Source organism: Papio anubis, chromosome 1 (genome assembly GCF_008728515.1).
Source record: "Papio anubis isolate 15944 chromosome 1, Panubis1.0, whole genome shotgun sequence".
Classification (NCBI taxonomy): Eukaryota; Metazoa; Chordata; class Mammalia; order Primates; family Cercopithecidae; genus Papio; species Papio anubis.
In genome coordinates, this window is record NC_044976.1 from 63,630,062 (window position 1) to 63,644,211 (window position 14,150).

The following is a 14,150-nucleotide window of genomic DNA, read 5'->3' on the forward strand; positions in this document are numbered from 1 at the left end:
TGAGGTTTCATGAAATGTGTGTAAAAGTAGCTGGACATGGAACAGGTTCTCAAAAAATCATGGGTGACTAGTAATCCCTTGTATTAGGAAAACAGGAATATCTGTCAGAATTAAAACCACTTTCTAACGTGATGTTGTTTCATTCTGAGGTGGTAGCACGGTGTGAGTAAACATCGTCAGAGCCTAGGGCTCTGGAATTTCTTTAGCGCTGTGTGATTGTGGGCAGATGCCTTACCCTCTGGGAGCGTGGAGTGTATGGTTTGTAACTGGGAGATAAAATGGGTGAGCGCCCCCCAGGACTTCTGTATTAATTAAGGGTGCTAACTGTGCCTCCCGAGTGAGGGGCGCGGGCCCGCGCTCACCCCCACGCCTCGGGCGCCAGGCGCCGCCGTGTGGGCCGGGCGGGGACGCCTCCCCGGTCCGCGCCAGCCACGGCTCCATGCCCTAAGCTCCGCCCCCGGCGCGCGTCTCCCGGCAGCGGCCCGGCACCTGGCAGACGCGCGGCGGCGGCGGCGAGCGGTGGCGCTCGGCTCGGGCGGCGGCGGCGGGGGAGGGCGCGGCGCACCGATGGGCGCCACTGAGAAGGGAGGACAGAAGAGCCGGAAGCTGTTTTCCTTGCGGCGGCCGTGGAAGGCGACCCGGCGGCTGTGGAGGCCGCGCTCAGCTCGCCAGGCGGGGCAGGGTGAGTGTGGGCGCGGCCGGTCGGGACCTGTTACCCTGAGGCAGGGGCGCCGCCGCGGCGGGGAGGTCCCCGGCGGTCTCTCGGGCCGCGTTCTCGGCCCCGGGAGCCTGGATGCCTAGGCGACCCCCGAACCCGACCCTTGGCCGCGGGGACGGGGACCGCTGGGGAAGCGCACCACTGGGGAAGCGCAGGGTTTTGTCTCGGCACAGTCTCCTTTCCCCTAGCCCCTGGTCGTTGCTTTGGCTCTGGACACAGGGAAGCCACGGTGGCGCGGCGACACAGCTTCACTGAGGTTAGCTTGTCCCCGCCCCGCACCTGGCCTGGCGCCTGCAATGCAGTGCCCTTTGGGGGAATGAATCCGAACCCGAGGGTCCCTTTAAGGTCCTCCTGCCCTGTACCCACCTCCTTTCTACCTGCCTGCGGTGATCTCGAAGCTCTCGCCGCGATAAACTATTTCCTAGCACACTCAGTCCTGTCCTCGCCAGGGCCTCAACTCACAGCCAATCACTGACTCACTCCATTCATTCATTCCACAATTTTTATGGAGCCCCTCCATCTGCCTTGATCGGAGGAGAACACGATGGGCAAGGGCTTGTGGAACTGCTTCGAGAGAGGAAAACAGACATTACACACGCAAAACAGAGAAAGCCCGGTACACATTGCTATGTGTGCTTGGAGGGAATCAGATAGTCTGCTGAGAGAGGAAAAAAGGCAGGGGGCCCGAGTTTCCGTGGCAGGCGGACTGGGAAGGCCTCTCCGAGGCACTGCAAGTTAGCGGAGACCCGAGGACTGACGAGGAGTTACTCCAGCGTGGAGCTGAGTAATAGAGAATAGCAAGTGAAAAGGTTCCCAGAGTGCCTGAACTGAGCAAGGAGAAAGTGAGGGATGCAGGGCCCGGATGAGGTCTGGGCAGAACATGAGGAGGAGTTCAGATTTTATTCAACATGAGCTGGGAAAAAACACTGAAGTGTGCTAAGCAGGGAAGTGACCTGATCTGCTGGTTCCCGGTTCTTCTCTGTTTGCAGTGTCCATGCCCCCATCTCAGCCTGCCGGATTCCTACCCTCCTGCCAAGACTAGCACAAATGCAGTCTCTTCCCTGAAATCTTTGGGGTTCCTGCCACCTGTAACCCCTCCTTTAGCATTTCGTCACCTGTAGAGCGTTTGTCACTGTTCATCTGGTATTAAAGATTCCACATTCTCATCCATTTCATCTTTGCATCCCCCACCAGGCTAAGTGCAGGGCTTGGTACTGTGTAGATACTGCTTATAAATGTGTCTTGTCTTGTCCTTTTTGTCTGTTTCCATCGTCTGAGGATCCTTCCTCTGAGGGGTTGACATGCCTTATTTCTAAAATGGCCGACCAGATGCAGGGCAGTGCCAGACTGCACCAGGACCCTGCCATCGATATAGTCCCCTCACCCACTCCTGGTGTTTTGAGGATTAAATAAATTAATGAATTAAACGAGTTAGTAGTTACAAAGTGTTAGTACCTAGTAAGCATTATAAAAATAAATTTGAAAATGACCAGCAATAATTATCTTTCAAATATTTATTTATTGCATTAAAACCAAGCTTTTCTATTGGTGGTTGTTAGGGAGACTCTGCAGCTTGTCATTGTCATCTTGCCGGCTTCCAAGTATGTGTTCCTACTTTTTTTAAGTCAGTGCACCAATAAAATTCGTTCCGTACTGTCATCAAGAACTATTGCTGAGGCCGGGTGCGGGGGCTCAATCCTGTAATCCCAGCACTTTGGGAGGCGAGGCGGACAGATCACTTAAGGTCAGGAGTTCGAGACCAGCCTGGCCACGGTGGTGAAACCCCGTCTCTATTAAAAATACAAAAATTAGCTGGGTGTGGTGGCGTACACCTGTAGTCTCAGCTACCTGGGAGGCTGAGGCAGGAAAATCGCTTGAACCCAAGAGGCAGAGGCTGCAGTGAGCTGAGATTGCACCACTGCACTCCAGCCTAGGTCACAGAGTGAGATTCTGTCTCAAACAAACAAACAAAAAGAACTATTGCTGAAACTAAATAGGGCGGAAGGCTGACCACTTCTTTCATGAGCTTAAATGAAATCGATGATTGCAACAAGTATCCCCTGAGTGATAATTACATGCATAGTGTTATTCCAGATGTTGTGTGAATGCTTACAAAAGAGGAATAAATGAATATTGCCACTGTAGTAACTTGGGTTAGAATAAGTGTTCTAGTCTTATAATTTTTATTTTAATTTTTAAAATATTTGTTCTGGGATACACATACAGGATGTTCAGGTTTGTTACATAGGTAAAGGTGTGCCAAGGTGGTTTGCTGCACCTATCAACCCTTCACTTAGGTATTAAGCCCAGCATGCATTAGCTATTCTTCCTGATGCTCTCCCTCCCCTGCCCTCACCACCACGGGCCCTAGTGTGTGTTGGTCCCCTCCCTGTGTCCATGTGTTCTCATTGTTCAGCTCCCACTTATAAGTGAGAACAACTGGTGTTTGGTTTTCTGTTCCTGCATTAGTTTTATAATTTTTGAAACCAGATCTGTAGTGCCTAAAAAACCATCTCTGCTTCTGTGTTCCTGACCTAGCGTTTACTCACAGCTTCCCAGGGCTCATTGCCATCCCACACCTCTCGTCTTAGATAGGATCTTGGCTGCTCACTACATTCCTCTACTATCTATCTTCCCCTTTCCTCATAAGCCCTGGGTATAAAGCCATTCTAATATCTAATGTTACATGATACTTGACATCTTAAAGAATAGTTCAACTACAGGCTTTTGTTTAGATCTTGACAATACCCCTGGAAGGAGAGAGGGCAGATGTTATGTATTTCCCCTATTTTATATATAAAGGAAGGTGAAGCAAGAGACACCAAGTGATATGCTGGAGGTCATGTGACTGGTGAGTGGCAGATTCAGGCCTGTCTATACAACATCCTTTCTGCCACATCTCCCTCCATACATGAAAAAACATGTTTCAATAGCTATACTCATAGAAGAGGGAAGTAAAATGAATAAATATTATACAATAAAAGAAATCTATATTTCAATTTTATTTGATTTTTTAAAGTTAACCTGAATTTCTTATGATGATGTTAACATCACTTTGGGCATCTAGAATCATATGCTTTGATGTCAGACAGGCTACTATTTGAATCTGCCACTCATAAATGGCACATTAATAAGCTGCGTGATATTAGACAATGTCCTTAGTCTTTCAAAAATGGAGTTATATATTATCTGAAGAATGAGGATGACAATTCCTATGTCATGTAACTGTGATGATTAAATGCACTTCTGGTACATAGAGGTTCACAAAGGGCTGGTTATTTTTATTAATATTAGGTTTACTATTATATGTATTCATATTAATAAAACAAAACCTAATATTAATATGGTTGAAAATGTAGACTATTCTTAGAAAATAGTCTAGAAAACCTAGAAAAGTCTAGAAATTATTAGAAAACCATAATATTAATATGGCTGAAAATCTAGACTACTATTCGTATACTATTGTTAGTATAGACTAATAATAGTGTAGAGTTTCATAATAGTCCAGACTGCTGTTAGTCTAGATTAATGCTTAATCTAGATTGTCAACCATATGATCACACTCAAAATACGGTTAAAAGTTCAGTGCACTCTAGGAAGCAACCACAGCTGGAGGCTTTTTTGGGGTAGTTAACCCTTCTGCGTCAACCAGAAGGTCCTTCTTTCTGCCACCTTCTTCTTTTTCATCAGGAGGCTGCAGGGGTGAAGGAACATAGCTTCTAAGGATTCCTGTCATCTTTTCATCCTAATACTGTGTCCTGAACATAGCAGACATTCAATAAATATGTCTGGAATGAAAGATTCCTTCCATTTTTACATATTTCCAAAGAGAATGACTCTGAAATTTACACTCTGAACATTTGTCACTAAAAGTTTAGCATAACTATCTAAAGGGACAATTACTGCATCAAACTGTATATATATTTTTTTGATTTTGAGAGCTATTGCCAAGTTGACCTTTGTATATTTGTGCGAATTCAGTTTCTGCCAACTGTGTATAAGCTCCCTGATTCCTTACTGAATATGGTCAGACTTTTAAATGCTTGCTAATTTGATGGGTATGAAATGGTATTCCATGTTGTTTTATATTGAATTTTCTTGACAAATAATGAAGCTGAGTATCTTTTCACATGAATATTGGCCATTCTTGTGTGAACCTTTGTGAAAGGCCTATTGATGTCTTTCTCATTTCTTTAACTTGGTGTTTTTTTTTTTTTCTTATCCATTTTAGGAATTCTTTAAATATTTTGGATATGAATTATTTGTTGGTTTAGAGGTCTAAACAACTTTTAAAAATATACTTAATTATGCCAGTAGTTCTAAATGAACAAGCTGTGCTGAATTGAAATTAACCCTCCAAATGCTTCCATCCATTCCAGAAAACCATTTTACTCAAATATCAAAGTTTGTAAGTTATAGAAAAGGGAGCAAATGAGGAAAGCATTTTATGAGCAGTAGACTTCTCTAGCCCTTGAAATTATGGTAGATAACCGGCCTTGAGTTCCTCCCACCAGAAATTCCTTCCTCTAAACCCTGTGGCGGGCGAGGAGCCCTTTCCTGAGCTATGGTATTCTCTGGGAAGACACAGGTTGGAACTAGAGTCATTGTCCATCAGTAGATAGTATTTTCCAGAACAATTTACTTGGAGAAAAGGACAGAATTTCTGTCACGTTGATCAGTGGTTTATTCTCTCACTGCCATTGTCTAGCCATATGTCCCTAAAAACAAGCCACATTGAATGGAAGTCATGATCCCTACCTAGCCTATTCCTAAGGATATTAGAGAGATCAAATGAGACCATAAAAATGAAAGGGCTGTGTAAATACAAGGTTTATTAGCCAGGCTATGGGAAGTAACTAACACTTTGTCAGAGTGGGAAAACCTTACTGACCCACAATCTTTGGGTCTGTGGCTCTGGCTCTCCTCCTACCACCTGTTCTGCATACAGGTGCATGATTGTAGAGAGCCGTGGTTCTCCAAGCTTGGTTTCTAGACCAGCAGCATGAGACCAGCAGCATCAACATCACTCAGGATCTTGTTAGAAATGCAAATTCTAGGCCCCCTCTCAGAGCTACCAAATCACAAACTGAGGGGTGGGAGGATGGGAGGATGGGGAGGGATAGGAGGCTGGGACCTGGAAATGTGTTTTAATAAACTCTGCAGTAATTCTGACACATGCTAAAGGTTGAGAACCACTGACCTAGTAGGATGAGCAAGGGTTTTACAGTCAGCAAATGTGGGTTTAAATCTCAACTCTCCTACTTGCCAACTTGTGACGTGTAAATTACTAGACCGTCTTGGGTTTCCAAACTCTTACCAATAAAAGGAAGACCGAGTGTGGTGTTGCAGGTGAAGCTACTCTCCTTTCCTTCCCATTTCCCTCACAGGACTGTGTGAGAAATAAATGACATGACGATTCTGGACTTTGTTATGTTTAGCTATGTGTCTCCTTTGGCAAGTCTTCTTGCCTCTCTGCCTCGTTTTTCTCATCTAATAAAACGAATGGCAAGAGTTAACGTGTGCATTGCTTTTGTCACACTATGTGCCAGCCACTGTCTTAAAGATTGTGTATGATTTTATTTTATTCTTATAATAATCCTGTTTTACAGCTTTCATTTTACGCATAAGAAAAACTGAAGCAGAGAGAGGTTCAGTAACATTTCCAAAGTTATACAACTAGTAAGCTGGGATTCAAACCCTGGAGGTCTGCTCTGAGTCCTTGCATTAAAGACAATGCTTGCCAAATAGTAAGTTCTCAACAAATGTATGATGATGATGATAAGAAAATAGCTTGGCATATAGTAGGTACTCCATATAACCCATGCTGCCCTCTTCTCTGTGGCTAGCCCTAATCCTAAACATCTACCCCCTCCCCGCAGTAAGCACATTTTCTTTTTCCTTCTCACCTCTTTTCTGGCCATTTGGGTGCTCTGAGCAAGCCAGACAGAAGCTTGGCTGGGTGCAGGAAGACCGAGTGTGGGGTTACAGGTAAAGCTACTCTTTGGGAATGAATGACTAAGCAAGCAGAAGCTCTAGACAAGTCATTGAAAGATCATTTCATCTGCCTAATTTGGGACATGTGTTCTAGGTCTCTGCTTACCTATCAACTAATCAAGAATTAAAATGCCTCAAAAATTCCAAGGGCATGTAAAAGCTTTTTTTTTTTTTTAAATTTACTTATTTTTTTTTTTGGTGCCCAGTGTTTCCTCAGAGTAAAATTTGCAGCTGGGAAAGTTTAATCCACAGTATGACAGCAGTGTTTTTTTTCCTTTCATTTTTGTTTTGCTCGGACAATAAAAAGCCTTATTCCCTTTCAATTCAGGGTTTCACTCGTTGTTCTTGAAAATTCCCTTCAGTTTAGCTCTCAAGATGGCCTCGCTTGCTGAGCATGAGTCACTGGTTTAGTGACTCAGAGTGGCATCTAACAAGGCAAGGATGTGCAGGGTTGTCAAGGGACTTAGTGGCCAGCAGAGCCTGCCTGAAGCTTTTCCTAAACCCAGTTTTTGAGATAGAGCATCTTGTTCATTAGCGGCTGTTTCTAATCATCCTCAGTACCAGTTTATCTGAAGCTTGGGGTCTGACAGAGATATTGCCTTGTTGTGGAAAGCTCTAGACTCCATCCTTGTCCTTAACTGGGTGTGGCCTTGAGATTTACTGTGTGACATGACAAGACTTCTGAGAGTTCACCCAGCTCTGCTTGGAATAGCCACAGAATCAGGAGGCCTGTGCTTCTGGAAATACTGCATCAGGAGGGAAAATAAAGGCTCTTTATATTTGATGAGGCCTTCAAACCTCTTTCAACTTAAGGAGAAAAAAGATCAATTAAAGTTGGATAGAGAAACAGACACATGTGATGAAGCAAATATACCCAAATGTACTTGGATATGGGGCCCACTGAATAATTCTTTCAACTTTTTGGTGTGTTTGAAACTTTTCAAAATACAATGTTGGGTACAATGCAAATACCCCTAGAAATGACTACACTTTTGAAAACATTATTACTTCCTTTTGCAATATAAATGGGTGTCTTCCTTCCCTTCTTCTACTTCCTTTCTACTCCTAGCATTGGTCTTTTTAAAATTTTGGTTTGGGGAGCCTTCTTCATTAAAAAGGGCCTGGAATAGTTAGAAAGAATGAATAAGACCTAGTATTTGATAGCACAACAAGGTGACTACAGTCAATAATGATTTAATTGTACATGTTAAAATAACTGAAAGAGTATAATTGGATTGTCTGTAACACAAAGGATAAATGCTTGAGGGGATGATTACTCCATATTCCATGATGTGATTATTACACGTGGCATGCCTGTATCAAAATTTCTCATGTACCTCATAAATATATATACCTACTATGTACCCACAAAAATTAAAAATAAAAAAAATTTTAAAAAGGGCCTGGAGTGAGGGTGGTTGGTGATTGGTTATTCCTTTATTCCTTTATGCCAACGACTTCATATTCTTCTTCATATGTAATTCTCACAATAATCCTACAAACTAGTTATTATTTTCCATATTTTATGAGGAAACTGAAGCTTAGGGGAGTAAACTTGACCCAGTTACAAGGTAATACTACTCATCTTACAGCATTTATGGAGCCTTTATGTGTCAGGCTTTGTGCTATGAACCTTAAACGTATTAACTTGTTTGAGCCTCACCCAGCGTGGAAGATGGGTACCATTATCGCCTCCATCCTGCAGATCAGAAAATGGAAACTTAAGAGAGGTGCAGCAACTTGTCTCAGCTTATATTCCAGGGGCTGGTACATGGCAGGGCCCATGTTTGAATCCATTCTCTTACGCTTTATTTATTTTTTGAGACACAGTCTGGTCTGTCACCCAGGGTCTTTCTTGCTCTGTTGCCCATGGCTCACTGCAGCCTTGACCTCCCAGACTCAAGCATCCTCCCATCTCAGCCTCCCAAGTAGCTGGACCACAGGCTCATGCCATCATGCCCAGCAAACTAAAAAATTTTTTTCGTAGAGACAGGGTCTCACTATGTTGCCCAGGCTGGTTTTGAACTCCTGACCTCAAGCAATCCTACCACCTTGGCCTCCTAAAGTGCTGGGATTACAGGCATCAGCCACCTCTCCCAGTCCTCTTTTGCTTTGGAGCTTTTGCCCTACTATTCAAACCCACGCCTTGGCGTTTTTTTGCCTACTTTGGGAAATTGGCATATCTAGTGGAAGCCTCTTGACCTGAGACCATAGGCTCCTGAGGACAGAGAATGTTTTGTTCAGCACTGTGTCATTCCTAGTGTTCACAGCAGTGCTGGTACCATGAATATTATTGAATAAAAGAGTGTATGAATGATGGCTTCTCACCACCTACTCCCTCACCTTCTCAGTCCCCCAAAGTGCTCCTCTTGGGCACATTTTGGCTATCCTGGACTTGGTCCTTGGAGATAAAGATGCCAGTTTCTCTGATGTGGTTTAGCCAATGTCTCATTTGGTGGCCGGTAAGGAGTTGTAATGAAGGCAGATTTTCCTTATTGGTCTTAAGTTGTCAAAGACAGCAGAAAGATATTATCCACTGCCAAGGAAAGATGGAACCAAAAACAAATACTTAAAGTTCCCAAAGCTTTCAGGGAGTCTTCCAGTTGTGGCAACGAGAAGTCAACTCAAGGCCCCCCTAATAGCCATGAAAGCTCTCACATTATAGCTATATTTGACTCTCGGGTTGCAGTAATGAACAGGTGAACACTGACAATTAGTCCTCTTAAATGTGCCCAAGCAGTTGGTAATTATACCCTACATTTATTTAGTGTTTTGTTTACAAAATTCTGTTCTCCCTTTTAATGATATGAACAACCCAGTACACATATAGGACAGCTATGATTATTCCCACTTTACAGATGAGAAAACTCATGCCAGAGAGGTTCTGTCACTTGCCCTACACTACTCAGTTAATAAAAGGTAGAGATGGTAGAGATAGGTCTTCAACCCTTTTAATGTCTAGTCCCGCAAATTTTTAATATCAATATTGCATTTAACTCAGTAATTTCTGAGGATGAGAGTAACAGGAAGATGTATTCCTTTCTGTTGCTCTTCTTCCAATTTCGTTATGTATTTGAGTCAGTTAGTCTTTCTGGCTACCAGTTTACCAATCTGTATCATGGGGAATAAACACCATCCATCAGTGAGTATGCATGAAGCAGAGGAGATTGGGAGGGTTCAGAACTTAAAGAACAGTTTCTGAGTGAAGCCATTTGGAAGAGACTGTGATGACTCTTACCCATTTTCCATAAAACAAGTAAAATGGCACCTCCCTTGGCCACCCTACCTAAAATGGCACCCCTGTTACTTCATTACCATGTTTCATTTTTCTTCACAACATTTATTGCCATTTATTATATGTCTACATTACCTGTCTGAATCCTTGCACCAGAGTGCAATAGCCAAGAAGGCAGGGACCTGAAACCCTAACAGGTGGAATAGTGCCTGGCACAAATAACCATGTGTTGAATAAATGATTGAAGGAATGAATGAATGAATCTGAGCTGTGGAATGATTTAGAGTAAGTGAACTGAATGACTGAAAGATTTACTTGAATCCTCCTTCCTCTCCAACAGAGGGGTCTTATGGTTTGGTATCCTCATGCCTATTCCTAGTCTGCCACTCAGTGGCTTACAACCAGTCACTAAAGCCTCCTTGAGTATCAACTTAGGCCTGGGTGAAATGGGTTCAATAACCTGTGTCCATGCAGCAGACACAGGCCATTATATTGCACTGTATGCCTCTGTACTATAACGCCTGTGAGCAGCTTGAGGACCGAGGGCTGGTCCTGTGCATTGTTGTATCCCCAGTACTTAGCATACAGCCTGGTCCACAGAGGTAAAATAAATGTTGAATGAATGAATGAAAGTACAGGGCTCTTAATCCTCCTCCAAAGCTGACTTACCATCTGAAAATAAACCTGGTGCATGACACAGACATTCCCCTTTCAATTCAGAGATGAGGAGGCGCTAAACAGTTGGTTCCCTATCCTGAGGGAAGGAAAGGCAAACCTCGGCTCCAGATCCGGTTCCATGCCATGTTTTGGAATTTGTGTTTACGTCTGCCTTCATCCCCATCCTTTCCGCTCCAGTATAAGCAAAATTATAACCCCGCACACCGACTTGCATGCAATTATCATAGCCCGAGTGCTTCTCCGTTGAGAGACTTCGCCCCCGAGACCGCTGACTGTGAATGACAAATCAAAAGTCAGGGTTGCAGAATCAGACGGACTTTCCTGCTCATTTGCAGCAGAGGGAGGAAGCAGAGAATGAAAGATTCTGAAAATAAAGGTAAGGGGCGGACTGCAGAAGGATGGCTAAGAGAGGGCTAAAGGCTAAAAGATCCTAGGGATGCGATGTCACTCCACAGACATACTTAGTTTGTATTAATGACTAGTTTAAAATTACCGTGCCTATATTAACATTCTAGTTATATAATAAATATGATGACTTTAAAAAATGACTAGCTTCTAGTTTCCAAATATTGTGTCATTCAGCTTTCCATTTTTGTAGTACTAAATATAACTCTATTTTTGCATTCTTCATTTAATCTTGGCTGAGTAACACAGCTTTCACAGATTTCCTTAGACTAGCTCCCAGATTTTTGATAATTTTATTTTGGGGGTGTTCACAATAGTTAATAATGAATATACAGGTTTTCAATACATTATTAGAATTGGAATATCTGAAATACTTGGGACTTAAAACAGTTTGGGTTCTCAAGGTAAACGCTGACGGAGAATCCTTTAATGAACATTAATCTTTTTAGGAGCGCTCCATGGGGAGCCGTCGCTGACCTTCAGAACTGTTTATCTTGCAGAGAAATGTTGGGATGTGAACTACCCCCACTCCATCAGCCTCCACTCCTTACCTCCCCCTCACCTCCCAACACTCTAATTCTGTTGTGGGGGGGATGGGGGAAGAGAGAAACCGATTTAAATAAAAACTCAAAAAAGGAAAGGGCTCACTGAAAAATGAGCCAACCAAATTTTAAGTTCAACAACAAGCATTCTGGAGGATTCTGGGGTTTTAAATTCGGAGGCTCCTTAAATGTTCTGCCGCATTTGGGGGAGGAGCGATGGACCCTTAGGTCTCCGGAGGCTACACGTGTTCCCCGATCCCGTTTCCGGGGGGAGCCCTTCCTTCCTATTGAGCTGGTCTTGCCCATGGCCCGCGTGCCCAGGAAGGGCGCAGAGGGGCCGCGCGCCCGGGGGAGAGCGCTCGCGCTGTCGCCCGGGCGGAGGACGCTGTCTCCGCGCGGCGGTGCCGGGCCGCTGCTTCCGGAACGCTAATTTTAGGGTTCGCCGGCCCCCCTTTCTTTTCACCCGGTTTCCGTGCGAGCCGCTGCGCAGCAGACTGCGCTTCGAGTGCGCTGGGTTTTAAGGAGGCCCCGGCGCTTTCCCTTTGGGCTTGGGGGGCTTGGGGGCTTGGGGGCTTGGGTGCGCAGGTGGGGGCTGGCACGCAGCCCCGCGGGCAGGTTTCGCGCAGCGACCCTCCCGGCACCGAGCTAAGTTCTTTGGGTGAGCGGTGCAACAACGGAGGCCCCAAAGCTCTCTGCGCGCAGCGCCGCCGGTCTTGGCCTTCTCCAGTCCTCGGGAGCCTGCCACCGTCTCTGCCTTGTTATAGGAATCCCCTCCTGGTGGTGGGCAATGATGTATACATATTCAACGTTAGAAAAAGAAGGAAAAAAAAAAAAAGCCCACTAACAACCTAATGCCAATGGAGAGAATGGTATTTTAATCTATGAAACTGTAATGAAGGCTCTTAAACAATCCCACTTTCCATAATTGAGGCTTTCAAAAGGGCCAGGTAGTGGTGTTTGTATTAACATCTCATAGGCTCTGGATCATTCACATCCACGTATTGATCTATGTGGTTTTGACGTTTACATTTTAATGAAGCAGCCTTAGTGGGGAAGAAAACAGCTATGCATGGGCCTAGTAAGCGGGAAGAGGACCTGTTCACTCCTGTTTCTAAGCCAGCATTTACGAGTAGGTATTACCTGTGTGTGAAATCGAAGTATTTTAAAATTAACTCTAGGAAGAATGTTGGTTTTTCCTTTGTTGTTTTCAGTGGTTGGAGAAAGGGTTTATTGGAGAGAAAAAAAAATTGCTTATTTGCCAAGTCATGCTAGGCCATGGACATGATTTAGAAAAAAAATTAAAGCTGCCTGAATTGGAGGCTCAGGTTAAGATTAATATTCAACATTGTTTGAAATGGAAACACTCCTGGTTTCTCAGTGTATCAGTGTGTTTTAAGCTCAGATCCCCGGACTTTTTTTTAAAGGAGAATTGGTATTTAGAATTTTTTTTTTGAGACAGAGTCATGCCCTGTTGTCCAGGTGGGAGTGCAATGGTGCGATCTCCGCTCACTGCAATCTCTGCCTCCCAGGTTCAAGCGATTCTCCTGCCTCAGCCTCCCAAGTAGCTGGGATTACAGGCGCATGCCACCATGGCTGGTTAATTTTTGTATTTTTAGCAGAGACGGGGTTTCACCATGTTGGCCAGGCTGGTCTCGAACCCCAGACCGCAGGCTATCCATCTGCCTCGGCTTCCCAAAGTGCTGGAATTACAGGCGTGAGCCACCGTGTCTGACCAGTATTTAAAATTTTTATTTTACTTTGTACTGGAAAGAGCCTCGGGTTTGGAGTTAAGATTGGTAGACTCTGGCTTGTTCAGTTATAATTCATTTGTGACCTAGGACAGGACTCTTTATTTCTTTGGGTCTCAGTTTCTTTATCTCTAAAATGGAGAGCTACCATTACATGAGTGGTTCAGTAAATGTTGACTTGTGGCTTAAGAACTGCCTGCCTGCCCTTTCCATCTTTTTAGTTCGTCTTAGGACAATTCAGTGAGGTTTTTAATACAAAAGACATTGTGTAACATTGATCCAGCATATCTCAAAATGTTTTGCAAGCCAGGAAAAAGAAATTAAGTATAAGGCAGCTGAAAAGAAAATAGTTGAGTGAGTTAATAAGTAGATATTGGCAAACATGACAGCTAATTATAATAATAACAACTATAGCTCCTATTTAATGAACAACTGTTATGTGAAAAGCTCTCTGGGAGGTGCTTTACATATTGTCACAACACTGCAAGGTAGGTGGTATTTTATTTTGAAGAAATGGATTAAGAATTTTGTACAGGGATACATAGCTAGTTAATGGCAGAGCCATGATTCAAACCCAGGTCTTTTTTTAATCTCCAAAACCATTCACATGGTAGGCAAGTACTTGAAAATAAGTAGCCCTGTACTCTGTAAAATTACAGTTTTTAATAAAATTCTCAACATTTTTAGAATTAACTTACCTATATAAAAAGGGAGATGTGAACCCTAGAAAATGATGACTTTTGACTGATGTTTTAGGTTGTTTTTATTTGGAAAACAGATATTTTAACTCTTCAAATTCAGCTCCAAATTTTCTTTTTACTAAGTTCTTT

The 14,150-nt window shown here is 43.7% G+C and overlaps 1 protein-coding gene across 4 annotated transcripts in view; it reads left to right on the forward strand.

Moving 5' to 3' along the window:
- The first annotated feature begins 481 nt into the window (after positions 1-481).
- The window catches only part of DNAJC6 (DnaJ heat shock protein family (Hsp40) member C6), a 157,937-nt gene continuing 144,268 nt past the window's right edge, over positions 482-14,150 (forward strand). The window contains exon 1 of one of the 4 annotated variants that reach the window (XM_021942527.2): positions 482-682. In XM_021942527.2, the coding sequence (XP_021798219.2) occupies positions 568-682 (115 nt within the window). In that variant the 5' untranslated portion in view covers positions 482-567. Of the gene's footprint in view, positions 683-8,758; positions 11,002-14,150 lie in introns of those variants that run through there. The other 3 variants (XM_021942539.2, XM_021942529.2, XM_021942536.2) reach the window with 3 other exon arrangements.